General features: G+C 40.1%; 1 protein-coding gene across 10 annotated transcripts in view; it reads left to right on the forward strand.

Annotated features, from left to right (window-relative positions):
• Positions 1-21,986, forward strand: part of LOC310831043 (ankyrin repeat and fibronectin type-III domain-containing protein 1-like) — a 350,791-nt gene that overhangs the window by 68,082 nt on the left and 260,723 nt on the right. For all 10 annotated transcript variants that reach the window (XM_083711065.1, XM_083711073.1, XM_083711075.1 and 7 more), the window contains one exon: positions 31-260. In XM_083711065.1, coding sequence (XP_083567191.1) covers positions 31-260 — 230 coding nt within the window. The remainder of the gene's footprint in view (positions 1-30; positions 261-21,986) is intronic.

Below are 21,986 nucleotides of genomic sequence, written 5' to 3' on the forward strand. Positions count from 1 at the left end.
CCTTTTCTCTCTCTTACTCCTCTGTCCTAGGAGAAGCATGGCAGCTGGAAGATGATTGTGCTGAATCTGTGAGGGATCCTGCCCTTCAGCCAAGGCTGTGCACTGCCATGGACGAGGCGCCTTTCAGATCCTTGAGAACTCGGTCCTTCTACATGAGGAAGAGCCTTTCAGTGGACAACCACTTAAGTGCCCTCAGCTATTCTATCCACCCCACAGAAACCAAGACAGAGCGGGTCAAAACAAAACTTCGAAGGCAATTTGTGAGTACCAAATGGTTTATTTCCCACATTTATTGAAAGGCTTGCAGTCCATGCATTTTCAAAATTTGCACCACTGTTAGTTATTCCTGCAAACAGCTTGCATACTCTACTGAAACTAATGGTGCAGTATATCAGAAACAGGTCTGTGCAGAGTTTGTCTGAGGCCTGGGGTCTGAGTTTTGTTAGAATAAAGTTATAAACTCTAAGCTTAGCCCTCTGAGGCACAGGATGAGTTTACCTGACTGCCCCCCCCATTGGCCCGTTCAGAAGTATTGAATCTTACTTATTGATCTGATATTCAGTATCTTCATGTAGCTCCCTACCATCTACATTGTTAAAGCGTATAACTTTGGCATCTGAAATATGCTCTGCTTGAGTTGGGTAAATGTGTGCACATATTGTGCATATATGCACTCATCTAACTTTCCTTTAAGCTTTGAAATCTGCTGTTGAAACCCTGCATTTGTCACAAGAAAATAAGAAGACTTTTCCATTTGTTGTCACCAATTTTAATCCTTCCCAAAATTAGACTTAAAAATTTTGAACCAGAAATCTTGCAGCAGTAGAATAACAGTTCACATCAGTACATAAGTGGTAAAGAGACTTCAAAGCACAAGTATATCTATGAGAGATCCAGGTTGACTCTAACAGAACTGTATATGGGGGAAACCTAGAATAGAAATGGGTGCTTTTAAGCCAAAATTGCAGGAGCAATCCAGTTACTGAAGGAAGAGTGAAAGAGATGCATGGGAAGAGTTGTGGTTTGCAACTCAAAGTTCAGTATCAGTAATGTATCTGGTTTTCGGAAGGGATGAGTTTGAAATTGTAGCCCCACAGTCTGTGTGTTGAAGGTAATGAATAATGAACAGCAATAAGCTTCTTGTTTCCCAATCTGTAGCAGAATTTATGTCACATAAATTTAGGAGAACAGGTGAAAAAGCCAAGCACAAGAGAGGTGCCATGTCAAAAGAATAGCAGAAGTGGGATACTTGCTTCTAATATCTAAAAACTATAGACTCAAGGTCACCAGAAGACAGAAAGCAATTCAAAAACAATGAAGGATTGTAGGTGGTGCACATTTTAGAATTTTGATTCCCTAACATTGTAGATTGTCTTACATAAACAAAATGTTTAAAGGATTTTCACTTACTTGAAAGGGGAAAATATTTCATAAGACTTTTTTTTCAGTTTGTCAGTTTAATTCCAAAGAGCCCATTCTATGTTGCTTTCCAGGACTTCACTTCTCTAGATGTGAGTAAAGGAAGGTTCACCTGTCTTCTTTAAAAGTAGTCCTTATTCCCTAAGATAGACAGGCTAATAATTTAAGCGGGCTACCTCCAGCAAGTAGGGGTTGTAAAGACCAAAATAGGCTTGCTCATAGCAGCAAAACTACTGATTTACGGGGTTACTTTGGAAGAAAGCTGTAAACATTTTTTCAAATGTATTATTTTGAGTCTAATAGGAGATAGCACTGGAGCAGAAATAACAGATGGAACACAGTTTGTAAAGTAGGATGTTATTAAAATTTAATGGGCTCATTTACCACTTTCTGAGAGACACCTGATCTGAAGAGTGATATGCTCATTTCCTTACCTCATTACCAGTTTCAGGATTGTAATGAAGGGATCAAGTGTAATGAAGGGATTCACTGACAGACAATGCTTCCATAGATAGACTTTCCATTTTGTATGCAAGTACATGAAAATAATCAGAAACAATGAGAGGAAACCAGGAGCAGTTGTTACAAACCTGTGTCGTTAGAGGGCAAGGAGAAAGGCAGTAGTGATAAAACTATTTGCCTGTTTTTCCACAATGCGTTGCCGGGGTCTTTACCCCCATTCTATTTGATATTAGATATTGTTTTTCTGCCTGGTACATAACTCTGCTGCTGTTTAAATTTCCATTTTGCTTGGGTCTGACTGCTCTTTTTTGGGTACCTTGGTGGGTCTCTAAAAATCTTGGTTTCATTTTTCCACAATGACAATGCTAGTCATGGATTATTCTGATATAAAATATAGAACTCTGCTGTGACAATTTGATGGATTCTGATTTAAGACCCTGGTTCTTCAAATTGCAAGTGAAAAAAACCACAGTTGAATGAAAGCAGCCATATTTGATACCATCATTTGTGGTGAGAAGCAGAAAGCATCAAAAGGATTTCTGATGATTAGAGTGAGTCAGCTTTGCTTTGGGGTAAGAAACCGACTGCCAGTTACTTTTGTTGTTTTATCCTACACTAGAGGTTGGGAAGGCATTTTCATTTTGCTTAGATTTTCTGGTGGCTTTTTTCCTTTTCCCATTTAAAATATGTGGTCTAGTTTGCTTGAGTGAGTTATCTGGATGTATTTGTACACCTGCAGTGCACTTGTTCTTTGTGCCTCTGGCATGCTGTGGTTTAGACAGTGTAGATTAGTTTATGGGAAATTGTGGTGAAGGTGGATAAATGCTTCACTTTTGCAAACAAACCTTTGACCACATGGTCTCATTGTACTTTCTTGTCCTGTGGTTCTAAGATGTTATATCTCTGGCTTTGTAGATAGCCCAGAGTTTTAAGAAATGAAAAGATGAGGCTAAACCTGAAAAGGCTAAACCTGAGATCATTTAAGCCTTTTTCAGCTTTCAAAACACCTTACCAAAAAAATAAATTGAAAGCATAGTCTGTAGTGACGGCAATAATGGCTTTGTAATATTGCTACAGGGGCAAACAAAAGGATGCAGCCCAGGTGTGCAGATGGTAAACTGCATTGGCGTGCTTTAGTGGTACCTGGGATACAGGCACATTTCTCTTTACAGTTTCTATGATTTGTTCAAGTCCCCACCATCTTGGCTTACAACAAATAGAAAGAGCTCCTGAGTGTGCTACTCGGAAAACTGGCAGAGAGATCCCTTTAGGAATTTCAATTCTAAGCTTCCAGAAAGCAGTACAGATACTGATCTCCCTCTACCCACTTTCCTGCATATTTCCTTCTGAAGAAAGGAAGGTTTTCCTCCTTCCACTGTCTCTCAGGCTTACAGAGATATTTGTTAATACTGATAGTGATGTATGGTGCATCATCCTTTTGACAGTGGCACCCTGTAATCTTGATTGGTAAGTAGATAGATGGTCCTTCCATATTCATGATTCTATTATTATGCTCTTATTGCCACGGGATGCCTAGAGGGCACATCACGTTAAACTAGAAATACTACTACTACTACTACTACTACTACTACTATTTTATTTTATTTCTCACAATGACAGCATCCTGACTCCAGAGATAAACTCTAGTGCCACCTAGTGACTGAACTATTTAATGACACTATCAGCATGCTTCAGGCTTCTGATAATCTTGGTGTTTTTTTCTAGAACTCTAATGGTTAATTGATACCTATTTTGTAAAGCTACAAGATTCATGTGCCTCATGATGCAGCAGGTTTAGGGCACCTGCACAGATACGGCACTTCAGGTTGTAGGCTTTTCACGTTGCGAATAGGCCTCCGGAATGGATCCCGTTCGTGACCACAGGTACCACTGTACCACTGAAGAAAAAGCATGCTTTGGAGCACACAGAGCAAACACAACCTTTTTTTTTTTTTTGCACCCTTGAGATTTCCTCTTCCTCTCAGTTCTTGAAATCAGTCTGAGTCTTGGAGTACCTTTTAACATAAAAATACCGGAGTAGGCTAATCAATCTATTTAAGAGTGTATAGAGTTGTCAGGCAATCACCTGTTTGAGCACTTGGGTCAGGAATCTATTTAATAATTAGTTTATTTACTTATTAATAGTTGCTCCATAATTCTCTAGGCTGCTCACAAAGCGAGAAAAAGGGATGTTGCAACTGGCTTATAGTTGTTTTACATGTTCTGGGGACAGGCCTAGGTTTCTTCAAGTGTGGTCTGATTACTGCTTCACTTTAAAGAGGCTGTTACCACCTGCTCTACCAAGAAGGAATTTAAAACTTATTGGTGTGTTTTTTTCTTTGTCCCTGAGATGAACCTATTCAACTAATTAGACTTTTCCACCAAGAAGGGCAGGTGGTGTGTGTGTGTGTGTGTGTGTGTGTGTGTGTGAACTAGCACTTGTATTGTGAACTAGTACTTCTATTATTTATTTGTTTATTAAAATTTATATATTGCTTTGATTGCAGGAAAAAACCTCAAAGCAGATTACAAAAAAAGTAACACTTGTAGAAGTATACCTGATTTTTCTATTATGGTATCATTTCTCTAACATTGGGTATCTTTTCCCAATTTCTTTCCAAACATTTCTGTTTTATTTTTGTGTGAATATAGCTATCTCTTTAGTATCTGGGATTCATTTGGCTTTGACTGTTACTTCTGTGAGGAATGTTTGAGAGTGTAAGAAAGTAGCAAAGAAGTTTAACAAGAGTTAGACGGACAAAATATACAGCCACAGCTTCCCACACAGTGTGCAATTGATATTAGACATGGGAACAAATTATTTCAAGCTACTTTTAAGGGAAATTGTGACTGCAGATAGCAGTCATAAACTCCAATGTATGTCCCCATAGACTTATAACACTGTAGTGAGCTGCATATTAATGGCATTCTTTCTACAGTTAAAATAAAATGGAATTATTTTATTAAACTAACACAAGCAAGGATATACATACAGCTTAGCAACATTAGACTCTTGATAAATTTGAGCTACCCACAGGCTCTTATTAGAAATTTCAAAATCCTTGATTTTATTTTAACTTCCTAGGTACCTCCCCCCCCCATAAATATGTATTGGTTTTACTAAAGTATACTAATCGAACCACAGAATAATTTGGGAGCTTCTAATGATACTGAGCTTTTAAAATTATTATTTTATTTAAAGACAACATCTCTTCTGTCTCACAGCTTAAGGATTTACACCAGAAGTTTCTTAGACTACAGTACCCACCTACTGAACTGGAAAAAGAAAAAAACCAGATCAGCAGGGCCAGGCTAGCCCCCAGGAATAGTTACAACATGCACCTGATGATGTGGCCTATAGCCCACAAAAGCTAATGCCATATTAAATCTTGTTGGCCTTTAAGATACTACAAAATTATTTTGTTGTTGTTACAAAAGATCAATACTACTATCCCTCTGGAAGTTACCTTCAGTGAAAACATCTTCACATGTGCAAATGCAGGTTGAAAGTGTTTCAGTTTGACCCTGGGGTGGGATAGAGAACTAGTATAGACAGTGTCTGTAGTTGACTAGATTGAAATGAATTTCTTCCAATTCGGTTTGAAAATGTAGGAAGTAGCATTGGCAATTATATTTGAACTGTTAAGACATTTATCAAGAATGACAGAAAGAGGAACAAAAGACATTCAGCTGTGGTCTCTCACTATGAGCAAAGCACCCAACAGGTTACAGTGATTCTAGGTATTGCCATGGGGGATAATTCTGCATTATCTTTCTAAGCTTCCAGCAATAGGACTGGCTTGTGTGACAGTCCTTTTTCAGCATGTGTGCTTTTGTCATTGTCAACTCCACAGTCCTTTAGGCTGATAAAGCTTCAATGCCTTTGAAATATCCAGGTTTAACTGGCTTATAGGATAAACAAACAGCTTGATACCAGTGATCAAACTGAGATTGGACTATTTTTAGCAGCATCTTTGTCTAGTCTCCCAGGTGTAATATAGAATGTTCCTGGTCCTAATGCAAAAGGGATTTGAAGGAGGCAGAGTTGGTGTTTCAAGTTTTTCCATGAGTCTTTTAAATGAACTATAATTTCTGAAAGTTGCTTACTGACACCACAGCAACCAATTTTCTCAGAGGCTGTGCCTAGGAATGATTTATGTGGCCCTAGTAGTACCCCCAACTTGCTTAGGAGCAGTGCCATTGTAAATCTCTTTGCCACGTTATCATGGGACAAGAAGAATTGTGATAAAGGGCTTTAAATAGAGTAGAACCCTTTATTCAGTTTGAAATTGTATTTAGATTACTAATACTGTAAGTTAGATGCAATCTGTAACTTAAATGCTGTATATGATACTGTATGGAATGTTAATGAGTCCTGTGGAGATGTCATGGAGGTGATGGTCAGATCCTGAGGAGAAATGGGAAGAGTTTAGGGAATTGGAGCTGGATGACACTGTGGAGGGCCTAGTGGGATTGGGGAGGTGAAATTGGGATTTCCAAAAAGTGTCTGAGCCCAGAGGGGAGGCCAATAAGCCAGGGAATGAGAACTTGATCCAGGGGAGGGGCCATATGGGTTGGTAGAAGAATGTTCTGCTCCTTTGATATTGGACACCCCTAGTTAGATATCTCCTGCTGTAGAGTCACCCCTGGCACTGCTTCTGTTAGTGAAGTGTAAATCAGATGCTGAGTTAGGGCCAAAACTGCCTCCATTTGCCAGCTCCAGCAGGAACATACCTCACAGACGTAACCTGCTTGAAGGAATGTGCAGGGGCATGGGTGTAGCCAGGATTTTTGTTAGGGAGGGCAGAACCTGAGTTAGCTATGTATTTTTATTGATTTGGGGGGCAGCTGGCCTTCCCCGCCCCCTGGCTATGTCCATGTCATTTGTTGGATCAATATATTTATTTGTACTTGGCCAGTTGTCTATACCTCTTAGGTACCTGCTGCACCTTGTAACTTGTGCCTTGCCTATGTGTTGACCTGATTTGTTCACTAAAGCCTTTATCAGAATTTCAGCTGCTGGCAGTGAAGACATGACAGTTTATATGATTTCTTTTCTATTTTATAATTCATTAATGTATATGTTATTCGGTTTAAGTCACTTGGAGACCTGTTTGATGACAAATGAAAAATAAATAAGCAAACAAGCACAGAAAGATTTTTGGTGTGAACTGGAGAACTAAAGGATATAGAAACCTTTGTTTTAACAGTTCTTAGAAATCAAATTTTAATTAATGTGTTTTGTGCTGCACTCCTAATGATTTGTTCTAGGGAGTACGTCCCACAGAACTCATGTGGGTATATGAACTTAATATTGTGTGTAAGAAGGGCAATGCCCATGCCAAAAATCAACCAAAATTCCCATGTAAAATCCTTTTTCATCATGCTTACCATGAATGGGTAGTCAGCAATTAACACAGAGTACAAGTGTACTTTAACAAGACTAAAGTACAGAAGATAGCAGTCTACTCTGGGCTATCCAGTAGTAATTTATATATGTAGGAAAGCAAACGAGGCAAGTGAGAACTACATTAGAGACTGTCTCCCTGTTCTCCCATCTCTCCCAGGCCACCTGACATATTGCTCTGTGATAAGGTTCCTGATGAGGTATCTTTGAATGTGATTGTATTAATGTGTTTTGAACTTACTTGTAAGCCACATTAGACAGATCTGTTTCCTTTAAAGTTGGAATGAAAATAGTAAACAAATGAATAGCCTATAGTTCTGGAACGCACTCCTGTTTGTAGCCTTACCAAAATTCAAACCGCAATATTTCCTTGAAATAGTATAATGGACTTTTTGCACATTACAATAAACCATGATTTATGGCTTACCATTAATGAACAGTATTACTGTGACAGAACTTTAATTAAAACCTAAACCCAGATACACTGCTATCACTAGTGAGGGGGAAAGGGGAAATGGATATAAGGGAAATGGATATAAGGGTGGGGGTGGTAGCCATTTTGTTGCTCACAGTTCATTGTTTTGTTTAAGAACCTCAGAAAGGCTTCCTTTCTTGAGTGGTATAGCAAAGGAAGACACAGTCTTTACAGAAAGATAACATTTAAGGCAGTGGTTTTCAACCAGTGTGCCGTGGCACCCTAGGGTGCCTTGAATCATGGCCAGGGGTACCACGGGCAATACTGGCCTCCTCTTCTATCCTTCCCTCCCTCCTCTGATACCCTCTCACGTCTCTGCCTCCCAGAGACTTGTACAGCTGTTTGTTACAGCAGCCCTTGCAACAAGCTCTCCAGGTGAATGGTGCCTCAGGGGCTGTCCAGGGGGTGCTACTCAGGCCCCTGTGGGCAGTGGGAGGAGGCACCTCTCTTTGTGGTGTGTGAAGGGGAGGTCAGAGACGAGGGGCCCAGAGGACTCCCAAGGAGAGGGGAGAAGAGAGGAGGCTGAGGGAACACTCCACAAGGAACGGTCTTTGAAAAATGGTGAGAGGCTGCCAGTTCTGCAGGCAAGGAGTGACATAACTGGGCTCCTGAGCCCCACAGGGGTGCCGCACAAAGAATGTAGTTGGTCAAGGGAGCCCTGGACCCCAAAATATTGAAAACCTTTGATTGCTTAAACAGTATAAGCAGTATTCTTTAAACAGTATAGGCATGTGATGGGTGGGGAAGGGACAGAATGTGCTTCTTGTCACAAGTGATTTCATACCCCATACATGTCTGTGTCCCTTGTGCACATCTGCTCTATGTAGAACATAAAATAAAAATAGAATTAAAAATGGTATCTGAGATGGAATCCTATTTTTCCAACTATCAATATTGCTGGGAAAATGTGGTTTATCTCAGCAACACAAATGCTTCCTTTGGGGAAGAAGTTGAGTTCCCTAGCAACAAAAATGTACTGTATTCATATATTGTGCAAAACATGCCAGACATCTGGAAAAACACCCTTTAAGAGTCTGATTGATAACTTGACTTCTGCTATTAATTGAAGTAGGAAAAGTTAAAGCTATCATAACTAAAAAATTATCCAGTTGTCAAATGATGATTGAAGATATAAATTTAGTCATTTAGGTCTGACTGTGAGACAAGCTGTGGTTTACAACTATATTAAGTCAGAGAAGCAACATCATCATCATAATGGAACAAGAATGCTGTTTGACAACATATATTTTTAGTATTTTTTAAAATAATGTTTACAAGATTATATCCTGGTGTGTATAGTTGTACTAAAAGTATTTACTAAAATGGATGTTTCTTGATTCTTCTGAAGTAGTAAGAAACAGGTAGGGCAGTGCAGTGAGTCTGCTGCATTGGTGGCCAGCTTTCACGAGCACATCATCAGAGAATGTATGTATATTTGTTTGTGTAGTCAAAGCCACTACAAAACAAACATCAGGATATGTACTTGTGATTTTATGGCCTCCCTGCAGAGATGGGGATGGGGTGTGTGTGGAATGACCATGCAAGACAGAGAATGTAGCAACTCAAACATACATTCCCCCACTGTCTAAGGCAACAAAACTGACCCCATTAATCATAGTGGCTGTGACAATATTTACTCTTTTCTCAGTAAGAAGTTGCAGTGGAACTTGGAGCAGAGCAAGCATACAGGACAATGTGGCCAGCCTCTGATCCAGTAAGGCAAAAGAACTCATGAGTGTTTGGCTAGCAATAGCAATGGTTGGATTGGAATGTCTGGCATTCACTAGTGGAGGGCTTAACTGCAAGAGGGGGTTTATGACTGAAAACATTCCCCTTTTCTACACAGCTCACCCTTAAACATGCATCTCCTGTGTGGGACCTGTATATTGTGCATTGACATTACCTCAACAGTTGGTGTAGTGGAGTAAAAGTTCCTGGTGTGTGTGTGGAATCCTAAGGCACAGTATCTGTAAGAATTCTGTGAAGACAAGGGTTGGCAATCCCCCATTCCCCAACTTACCAGGAGTGGCCTTTGAAGATTGATGTGGTGGTGTCTTGGGCCTCCTGTACAGTGGGAAAGCACTTTGAGGCTGCAGGGGAAGACAATACTGTAAGATCCTGGGAGCCAGCTAGCATCCACACTGGACTCCCAGCAGACAGGACTTCAGGGCAGACTCCCTTTGCCTAGTCCACCTTCATTGGGACGTCCCCATATGTCCTCTATTCCTTGCCTTCCTGTCTTGGTTTTTTCATGAACAGGATTTTTGTGGTTATCAGCATAGCAGTGGACAGCTGTCAGTCACTGGTTTCAGGCCAGGAAGCAATTTGACCCACAGGTAGATTTGCTTTGCTCCTGTGGGTTTCCCCTACCCCATAGCTATTGTCACAACTTTGTAATGGCAGTAGGGAAGGACAGGGAAGGGGCACTCCACCCCATGTCATCAGGAGATCTCCTTAAGAGGTGTTAGAAGGTGGCGCTTCCTGTCCAGAAACCCAGCTTGTGGGTTGATGGACCATAGTACTCCCCTACCAGTGGCTGACTGGGGTCCAGTGGAAGAGGCTCCCACTGTGGGGGGCCCAAACATCAGTTGGCCCTGTCTATTGACTGACAGATTATCAACCAGCAAGTTGGCTGGATCTTCAGTGCCTATGCCAAACCTATTCTTCTGTCATCACTAAAGTTGTGGCCTAATTTTTATCTAGCATCTAACTCCTTGTCATTGTTTTTGTCTGTTTCCCCTCCCACGGCTTTGCTGTGCCTGGATCTGCAACCTACTCTTCATATATGTGTTCTGAAGCCAGCTTATTGGTGCAAAGTATCCTTTCTCCATCTTTCCCACCACCAAGGAGCCCCCTTGTTGCTTTCTAAGTGTAAACAACATAAAGCCAAAGAAGGATGTCAACATCCTGTATCTTATTTGTGTTATGGGTTTCCTGTGCACAGTTGATTTGAATCTTAGGCTCTTTCACTATGGGGTGGATTGAGTGGAAGGGTGTTCTCTGTGTTTTGGCTCTCAGGTAGGTGTTTTAATTTCATCCCACTTCTTCTTCTTGGTAGTCTCTGTGCCTAAGGATAGGGACAAAGCCTCATTCCACTTCCATGCTTTCCCTGATGCTGACTGTTTTTAATTCTTCTGCTAGTGGAGGTGCACTCATGGCGAGGATATATCAGGATATCATTCCATCAGAAAACCACTGGGGATGTTCCAACATAGACTGCCCAATTGGTGACCTACCTATCTTCATGATGTATTGTGACTTCCTAAAGGGTTCTATCCAGTGTTGCTGGAGCATAAAATTAAAGAGTTCAGGGAACTGTCCAGGTCATTGCTGATATGTATTGGGGACAATCAAGGGGTTCTGCTGAAAGTATCAAGCACATCTGTCATATGTTTTAAGTTTATTGTACTAATCAAGGCTTGCTTCAATTCTATCAGAAAGCTTAGATTTTTAGAACACTCAATTTTCTTAGACTTTGTTCACCATGACAGAAGTGAGAAGTTAAGCAAAAGTTGATTATGTTTCCCATTATAGGTCTGAACAATTTCTAGAGCCAGGAAGATGTAGAAAGAGTTTATTTTTGCCCATCTAGCTGATGTAATTAAGAAGGGACAGCTTTGTTTATAGTTAAAAAGCACTTAACAAATGAGACCTGTCTCAGCTGTCTTAATTGTCTGGTGCTTGTAACTCATATTAGCAACATTAAAATGCTTCAACTCTGCATTTGGCTCTTAATCTGTCTACTTGCTGCAATGCCTCCTGTATTGCAGAACTATTTTCTTCCTTGGGATTGTTCTTGCTTTCTTGTTCTTGCCCTTTCTGCATCTTTTGTGGCAGAGGCATAAATGCAGACTTGACAGGAGGGGAATTGGTGGAAGAGTACTTGGAGAGTTAGGCTGCAGTTGGCATGCTAGTCTGTGACAGCGGAAAGAAAGAGAGAGTATTCAAATGTCAGGCAGACTATGTGTGACAAGGACATGAAGATAAGAGGAAAGGAGACAGTCTGGCTGAGACTGCAGTTGAGAGAGAATTACCAAAGAGGTTGTGTTGGTCTTAGAAATGTCCGTCTGTTTCCCAGATCAAAGAAGGACTGACAGTCCATGTAATGTTTGCTGGTGTGAATGACAAAGACAAATATCAAGAATAGTGGGCCAATTTATAACTCCCTAGGGGAGTAAGGGGGCACTCTGGTTTGAGCTGTACTTTGAATCACTGTGATATTTCACAGCAAGCTGAGAACAGACTAAAAGAAGGATTTATTTTACTTTCAGAACATGCTCATAGGTTTTCCTTCCATTAGATAGTTGTCTGTGAACAGCATGCTTGAATTATGCTGTGTGTTACCTCTGTTGGGTTTGAGCCTTAAAAACACAGTTTCACTGACCTTTGCTAACATTCTGCAACAGTTTGGAACAGACTTGTGTTTAATGCAGAGGGAATTTTGTTTGTTTGGTTTTTGAGCAGGGGAGTCATATGTATGTTGTAGCATAGTGAGGTATTCATATTAATCAATCAAGTACTACAGCCAATAGACCAAAAAGAAATAAGTGTACTAAGAATCTTGGAGCAAAACAAATGTTAATGTACAAGATAACAACCATCATTTAAAACGACAATAATCTTGATTTAGCTCCTGATAACGGGATTTCCAGTTTCAGGTGGCAAGCTGATCTCTTGCTGTCATCGCTACTGATAGAAATTTAGCCACTGCAGTGATTCCTTTGAGTTTTTAACTTGCTTTAGATATTTAACTTAAAATTGAACTGACCTTCCTGGTAGTTTGTCAGCAAAGGGCCAGTCATATGCTGCCAGATTCCCACATGGAGATTACAAAATAGAAGGGGATGTTATGGATTCTACCTCTTGATTATTACAGGGACATAACCTTAAGGAAAGCGGCCTGGGCAGCATACTTGCATCAAAGCTGAGGTATTCATATGAAACACAAGATGTAAAACAACAATTGACATACTTGTGTTGAGGTGGCATGACCTTACTATTTGAGGCCACATTTATGAAAAGGTAAAGCAATTTAAAGTGATACCCTCCTTTTAGTAGCTCAAGATCAGGTCAGACATCTGTGTGTCAGAAATGCAACTTAGTGGAAATAACTTCTTTGTCTTTTTTTGAGGGGAATTATGAGTGTTACATCCTCAAAATGTCACTTACATGAGTGCATATGAAGCCTACTCCACCTCTTAAGGGTATCTTTTAGATGATGATGATGAAGAAGAGTTTGGATTTGATATCCTGCCTTTCACTCCCTTTCAGGAGTCTCAAAGTGGCTAACATCTCCTTTCCCTTCCTCCCCCACAACAAACACTCTGTGAGGTGAGTGGGGCTGAGAGACTTCAAAGAAGTGTGACTGGCCCAAGGTCACCCAGCAGCTGCATGTGGAGGTGCGGAGACGCGAACCTGGTTCCCCAGATTACGAGACTACCGCTCTTAACCACTACACCACACTGGCTCTCAATGACTATTCTTGAACTTCTGATTTCACCCTTTTGGGATTTGGGAAACAGCCTGCAGTTTAGAGGGTGCCCCTGTTTTCCTCCTGGCAGTTGGTATTGTGGTCACAGCTCATTGTGTTCTGTGTACCAGAAATTAGTTTCTAGACAGTATGTGCAGAAGAAAACTGAGGGGGAATATGCTCCTGATCTTACATGGCTAGAGAATGTACTTCATGGACTGGGCAAAATGTTCATGTATTCTTTGGTTTTTGACCAGAGTGGTCAGCACCAATAATAAGAACAATTCATCCTGTATTCTTGTGAGGCAATTTTCTAGTGCCTTATAGTACCTTAAATCAATTATTGTGTTATTCTTACAACAACCTGAGCAAGGGCAGTGGGTAAGATCTGTATTAATTTACCCATTTTTCAGATGGGAGCTTAAGGCTGAGAGACAAAAAGTGGCTTAATCTAAAGCTATCTACTAAATCAGTGGTTTCCAAACTTTTTTCAAAGAGGGCCAGATTTGATGAAGTGAAGGGCCATGAGGGCCGACCAAAGGGCCAACCAAAGTTGTTGACCTTTCTTTAGGATTTTACCCCAAAGTTGTTGAGCTTCTTTTAGTAAACTGCCACAGCGGCAGGATTAAACCAACTGGCAGGCCAGATTAAAAGGTAAAGGTACCCCTGCCCGTACGGGCCAGTCTTGACAGACTCTGGGGTTGTGCGCCCATCTCACTCAAGAGGCCAGGGGCCAGCGCTGTCCAGAGACACTTCCGGGTCACGTGGCCAGCGTGACATCGCTGCTCTGGCGAGCCAGAGCCGCACACGGAAACGCCGTTTACCTTCCCGCTGGTAAGCGGTCCCTATTTATCTACTTGCACCCGGAGGTGCTTTCGAACTGCTAGGTTGGCAGGCGCTGGGACCGAGCAGCGGGAGCGCACCCCGCCGCAGGGATTCGAACCGCCGACCTTTCGATCGGCAAGTCCTAGGCGCTGAGGCTTTAACCCACAGCGCCACCTGCGTCCCAGGCAGGCCGGATTAGGCCCCCGAAATAGACTTTGGACATGCCTGTACTAAGTTAATGGAAAGATAGGATTTAAACAAGGAACTTCTAGGTTTGTAGCTTCGAATCTTAGCTATTGTAGTACTTTGGCTCTGTGCCAGCCCCCAGCCCCTAGGTCTACTCAAATGCTTCTCTTCATCTGCATACCTTTCTGGGGGGAAATGGATCTGCTCAGTTATCCCAGTTGTAAAAACACCCAGACTTTTCTGTAAATTGTTGTATGTGGGGATGGAGCTGCCTTTGCAAAGTGTTTGGCAGCTTAACTGGTACAGAATTTGACCACCAGGTTGTCAACTGACATGGATACCATAAACACATTACTCCAGTACTGAAGGTTTTAAGGTAGCTTCTGGTTTCTGAGCACAGTTCAGAGCATTTTTTAAAAACCACCACCACCACCTAGAAGCTTCTAGGGACTGGATATCTAAAGAACCACCTTCTATCACTTGAAACTGGCTGTTGGTGCAGATAATCTTTGTTGACCCATCTTTGTCAGAGATTAGACCAGAAATTAGAGGGCCTTTTTTCATGTCATGTCCAACTATGAAACATTCTCCTGAGGCATGTTCCATCAGGCACTTGACAACTTCCGTCTCCCTTGGGTACCTTTAATGCAATTTAAGGAGTTTTAATTTGAAGTTTATTTAATTTATTTTTATGGTTTTATTTTGAGTTGTTATTTTAGGGCTTGTGTGAAATAGATGCAATAAATGCATTGATTCCAGTGCTTCATTTCAATTCCAGTGGTCAGGATACATTTAGTAATAGTGCCAGTATTCCATAGAGGAGGAATAAAATGAATGTTGATTTTCCGATTTTTAAAAAATTATGCTAAAAGGGTAAAACGGCACCGCAGTTACACTTAAATTGCCTGCAGTTATTGAGGGGTAAAATGCTGCAACTTGAGAACAATTTGTGCTTGGTGGAGACTAATATGAGGCAGTGCTGAAATGCATATAGAGAATGTATATTGTCCTGGTGAAAATAGAGGGGCTTACTGAAGTTGAAAGTGGTATTTTACCCCAGATTTTATTTGTGCTGATAATTTCGAAGGCTTTTTGTTAGTGAAAAGTTTGCAAATTAAAATTAGATTAAAAAATTCATATGAGCAAATAGTTATATAGAATAATAGCCTCTTGATCCAAAATAGAAAGGGTATTAAGAATTTTATTTTTGGCAAACCTGTAATGTTTAGTGCTTCAGCTGCTCCTTTGTTTTCCAGCAAGTCTTAGTAACATTTGCCTAGTTCAACATTGATAATGTCAGTGAAAAAGGCAGGTGGCCTTTTTAGGTCCCCCAGAAAGAAAACAAGCAAACACCATGCTGACAAATTAGAAACAAAATAGCTCTTAAAGTAACCTAAAAAAAAAGTGTATAAATCGAATTCTAGCTTCTTGATTTCTACCTTCTTATAGTATTACCACATTCTTCTGTTAAATAAGTTCCAAAGGAAATATTGCTAGCTTTGTGACAGATATGTTCATTTGTAAATGTACAGTGAACTTGGGGCTCCTTTGATTTAATGTTTTTATTTATATAAATGTTTAGATAAGGTCTTTCAGCCCTAAAAAGGGGCCTAAAGGCAGTTCACAACAATTAAAACATCATTACAATTAAAACAAACAGCAGGCAGTATTGAAATATACTAGAAGCTTGGCAGAATAAAAATGTATTGGTCTGCCTGCCTAAAGGGACAATCTACCGTATTGACTCGAATATAAGCTGCACCTGAATATAAGCTGCACCTTTAAAATTCAAGGGGGGAAAAGAAAAAAGACAATACTTGAATATAAGCCTCTCCTTTAAAATTCTGCAGGCACTCACACCCATTACGTTTTACCGTATGGTTGTTTCAACAGAGATATCGTAAAAGCCAATTTTTGGAAGGTTGCGAATTTAAGCCGCACTTAAACTTTTCACAGTCAGAATTTGAAAAAGAAGAAGTGAGGCTTATATTCAGGTCAATACGGTAATTTCCGTTGGAGGGAGTAGCATAATTGGGGCACCACAGTGAAAAAGTCCCTGCCCTGCATCCCCACAATATGCCCCTTCCTTGATGGGGAAACATAAAGTAGGTTCTCTGTACAGTGGTACCTCGGGTTACAGACACTTCAGGTTACATGATTTCGGGTTGCGCACCACGCCAAACCTGGAAGTTCCGGAACGGGTTACTTTCAGGTTTCGGCGCTCGCACATGCGCAGATATACCAAGTTGTGACCCATGCGTGCGCAGACGTGGCGCTGCAGGTTGTGAACGCTGTGGGTTGCGAACATGCCTCCCGCATGGATCATGTTCGCAACCCGAGGTTCCACTGTACATGAACACTGTTGATGGGTAAGTTCATATTGACTATATTTACCATACATATGTACTGTTTCCTATTAGCAGTATGGTTAGAGATTGCATTTTTAGTGAGAAGCGATTCCCTGTTAACTATGGAAAATTGGTAGGATAGGGTTTGGAAGGTTGTACTTGTAGATAAACGAACACAACATTGTAGTGTAGTCAGATGCAATATTACCAGAGATAAATTTTTAAAACTGGTCTCTCTTCAATTCTTTCATTAATTCTGTACCAGAAGAACCTATACTACCTTTTCACCTTTTTTTGGAGAGGTGTGTTATCCAGAAATTTACCTCACTATTCTGGATTTTCTTTATTTAGATATCATATCACTTACTCTCTCCAAGGTTTAAAGAAGGTTGTTAAAAAATTACACATAAGAACATGAGTTGCTGGTTCTACCTCTCCAGATTCACAAGGACACTTTTTTTGAAACCTCTCCTCCAGAACTGCTGATGGAAGGACATGTAAATGCTCCAGAGTAAAGGCTCTGTGATGTTTTTGATCAGAGAGCACGTAAAGATAGTTTGCTGATTTTTAGGGCTGAAGTGCTCTGTCAGTTAGCATGTTATTTGGGATTAAGCCTAGACCATTACTAGACCTTTCTAAGTGGTCCTGAACTTCTGAACATTATTTCCATGGCATGAGCAGATTCTGTGATGCATTATTCTTCTGTGACTTTGTGCCATGTATAAAGGTAGTTACAAAATATTTTGGTAAACAGATAATACATTTTGAATCAGCATCCATTAGTGATGCTGGTCTATTGAGCAGGCCAAGCCATTTTTATTTTTTATTTTTGAAAGCTTTACCTTTATAGAATAATATTGTTAATTTTGTTCTTCAACTCTAAGCTTCTGGTCGCAGTATCAGCAGTGCACTGCAAGAGGTCTCTCTAGCACCGTGCTTACTGTGGATGAGAGGCTAAGCAATAAATAGTACTTCTGCCTATCTTTTGCTCTCTTTCCTCCCCCCTCCATCTTTGAAATTGAGGATCTGTTTTTATGCCTACTTTCTGTCACTAGAGTGACTCCAAGCTACATGCTGATTTCAAATACTCTTATCTGGGCACTACAGTATTTCTTTTTTGAATAATAGTTGCTGCTAGTTTGGCTTGGCTGTAACAAGCAGATGGTTGAAGCCCTTGGCATGTTTGATTTTCAGCTATAAAGTGTCAAATTTTGATTATGCTAGTCTCTTCTTTTCCCTATCCTATAGTTTCAGTTAGTGACATTCTTTACGTGATGCAGTAATTTGCTTTCTTGTATCATGTTAGATAATTGTATAGTATATGGACTCTGGCTAAATAAATCTAGCACCCTGAGTCACAGACAGATTTGAAAACATGCCATTTTTTAGAATGTTGGTACATTTATACCAGTAAGACACTGAAGTTGCAGTTTTTGGAGTGGACATGTTTCTTAACTGCTTAAAATTCTAAAATGTGGACATATTAAAAGATTAATTAATTGAATTTAAGTTCCATATACCCAGTTTCGGGAAGGCATATTTGTTACCTCTTAATGGTTTCAGAGAAACAGGTGATACCTAGCCAGAAATTTTGATAGTGTGGTAGTGGGTTTTGTGCTATATTCTGTTTAGTAAGAAGATGGGCTCAGATGTTTCTGATAAACAACTGTTTATTTAGCTTGATGCATTTAGGAGAAATCTCTTTCATCAGATGCTATATACAAAACTAAATTAAAATAGTGACAATACTTGAGACAACATCATAATCAGTGCTGAAAAACACACAGTACTTAAAATGATGTAGTTTAGGGCCACTGAAAAGATTAATGGCCAGGAAAGAGTACTAAGTAAGAGAGAATTATTCTAGAGTGTATATTTGTAAAGTTTGGCACCCAGGGGACTGAATGAAGATTATTCCTTGCATAAATAAATGGAATATGGTAGAGGATATCAGACATACCAGTAAGGATACATGTATAATTTGAGGGGGGAACTAATGTTGATATGTGATTACAACTTCCACACTATGAGTTGCAACCTGTAGTAGTAGCAGGATTAGTTTATGAAAAATGTTCTGTAACAGTACACAGATACAGTTTACTTCTCTAAATCTTCTCCGAAGATCATTAAGCGGTATCAGCCTTGTACTCCCAATGACAGTATCACATTGTCTTTGCCCTCATTCTCCAGGGTGAAAGATAGTTGGTTGCAATCTAACGTTTATTTAACCAGTTGTATGTTTAATTCTTCCCCTGAAAACATTCACTTAATTTAATGTAAGTTATATTCCTTCCATGTTATGTCTCCTACTATATTTTTATTTCTACATTCATTGTTATAAAATATAGCAGTAAGTATAAGTCCCCCCACATAAGTCACCAGGAAACCACAATATGCAGCAGCATGGGGGGCAGTGGAACGTTTTCCCAACTGTCCAAGCACTCCTTTGGCATGCTTGGGCCAACTCTGGCAGGGTGGGCCTTCCATCACAAGGGAGCTAATCAGAGCTGGTTCTTTGGATCCTCTGGGCAGGTCCTAGAGGGCAGACTTTTGTGAAGACTGCTCAGGTCCACTCTGAATGTAAAGGAGGCCATGTGCCTGCTTCCCTCACCTTGTTCTTTGAGGCTTCCCCACCTACCCACTTCTTTCTGTATGTAGTTTAAGATAGTGGAATCTCCTTTTACAGGCAAGTTCCATTAGCAGTGTTGCTGTTGGTTGCTCTTTCAGCACTAGGCAGACCTTTCTACCTTCACGTCGATTGACTATGGTTCTCCGGGGTTTTGGCTACCTGATTGCAAAGGTACTATTGCTGCTTCTTTTGTTGTGTCACCTCACAAATTTGTAATGGTAGGAGAGGCATTGAGCTGGATCCTTAGAAGGAATATTGTATTCTTATGATGGGGAAAAGGGCATTCAGCCCCATCCCAATGGAAGATCCCCTTAAGTGATCTTGGAGGGCACTGCTCTCCTGTAGCCTCTCCATTCAGAAGCCCAGCTTGGGGGCTTATGGGCTCTAGTTCCCCCTACAAGGTTGCCTGCAAGAGTTCACCCAAAATGGTATATTGACCAGCACTTGGGCTGCTTAGCCATCAGATCTAATCAGTAGTCTATGTCAAAACCATTCTCTGTAATCAATAATTAATGCCATGCCCTTATTTTACCCCAGATATATCTCATGGCTGTTCTGTTTCTCTCCCTGATTCACTGCATATCTGCCCACAAATTGTGATAATCCTGGCTCAATTTGCTTTTAGACATCTTCCACTTTGGGTGGATGTTTCTACTAATCACGTTTTCATTTATTACCCTGAGATATTCTCTTTTTACAATAACAAAGAGTATATTTTATTGCTACAGACAGGCCATATTTTTCAATGCTTGTTACTGCAAATTTTACAAACCATTCTTTCAGTTCACTTAATCTATTGGCTTTACATTAGGAAATGCTAGACCCTTCTTCTCCCTTTGCTGAAAAAGAGTTTTTACTGTAGCTGTTTGTTTCCTAGCTTCTCATAGAAAGATTTAAGAAGATTTTGTCATATTTTGTGTAAGGTTTTGGTGATCTTTAATGGAATATTTAACAATAAAAATAAAACTGATGACATTATGTTTATTTTGATAACTCAACTTCTTGCCATCCAGTGGAGCTTTAAATTATTCTGATTTACCACAATCATTTATTTCTTGCATTAGTTTGTCATGGTTGAAAGCAATCATATTATCCAAATCATAAATTATCCAGCATCCCAGATATCTGATAGGTCTTTCTTTCCATGGAATTGAATTTTTTTTTTTTTAGCTAACTCATTTTTCACTTCTCCCTTTGTATTACAACCAAACCATTCAGATTTAATTAGGTTTATCTTAAGGCCTAAGACCTTAAAAAAGCTCCAGTGGGTGAGTAGAGAGTTTGGGCTTTTAATAATTTGAGACTGTGTAATTATATGGGCAAAGTATTACAGATTAGCAGAAGAGAACCTTCTAAAATATATCTAAAAGAAGGAACAGACTGTCATTTTTGAAGCTGTGAAAAAAATAATGATTTTTAAATGTGTTATAATATTGTTGCTGCAGTACAAGTGATTGACAAGAACAAGAGGTTTTCATTCTGTAAAAAGAATGAATAAGTGATTTGCTGTCCTTAGGTGGCAGCCGCATTCCCACAAAGGACTCAGGAATTTTCTATAAGTGTTGTGAATGAGAGAATCTGTTTTCTTCTAACAGGGGAGTTGCCTACAGATTGACAAACCCCCCAAAATGACACTTTTCCTTATTAATTGTTTATATTTGAGATCTGACCATTTCAAGTAATACCATATTCATTTGTAACACCGTACCCTTTTAAGTTTTCTAACCTGTTTTCCCCTGCAGATAGAATTTTGCACCTGGAATTACAGATGGATGTTAAAAACACTGTGTGGGTAGAACTCAGATGAGCCATATTCATAAACTGTTTTCTTTCAGCCAGATGCAAATATATTCTCAATGCAAATATTATTATTTTTTAGGTGGAGGGAGGGGAGCAGGCAGCAAAAAATAAAATAAAAATGTAATTCTTCATTCCTGCCACACTTGTAAGATACTTATATCAGCTAAGAAGTTAACTTTGCTTAAAGATATGGATGAAATTTAGATTGAAAGTGCCTAATATGCAAACTTATTTTTAGTTTTGTTTAGCAGTTTCCATAATACTACGTCTCTAGTTTTGCGACTGCATAGATTTGATGCTTTTTTAAAAAAAAAATTGGCTCATCTCATTTAATGCCCCTTCTGTGTACAGCCCCTTGGAAAAAGATTCTTGTTGTTAGAAAGTGGTGCAGTGTCAATGGAATGTTAATTGGAGGGAAGTGAATAGCAAAGTCCACCTCCTTATAACCTTCTGCCACAACCCCCTCCTTAATTAGCAGATTGAATTTATTTAGCCTTTGAATGGTTCCCCATCCCCAATGGAGACTAGCATTGTCATTGTGGCCTTCATTGGGAATAGCAGCAGCTTGTTTAGGAATTGGTACAAAGCATTTTTTTAAAAATATATATATATATTTTAAACTTGACTCATTGAAGGAGCTCAGAGCAAACAGGAAAAAATAAGACATCTTTATCACCAACTCCAGTTTCTTGTGCTGAGAAAGGATCCGTTGTGCCAGCCCCTCCTCCAACCTGGGGGAATTGTGGTTGTTGTATCATCCATCCCTCTTGTTTATGGCTGCTGTTGCCAAATGCCAGGTTGGCTTGGAGTAAGATCCCCACCCCCACCCAGTCCATGATCTGATTGTGGATGAGGTGACAGATCTGGTCTGTTTCACTGGGACTTGGGTGGGTGAGCAGGGTGGAATTGGTCTCTCCCTGCTGTGCCCACCTAGATACTTGGCACAGCATCAGGGCTCTCTGTCC

This window comes from Podarcis gaigeae (assembly GCF_964106915.1).
Source record: "Podarcis gaigeae genome assembly, chromosome: 14".
NCBI classification, from domain to species: domain Eukaryota; kingdom Metazoa; phylum Chordata; class Lepidosauria; order Squamata; family Lacertidae; genus Podarcis; species Podarcis gaigeae.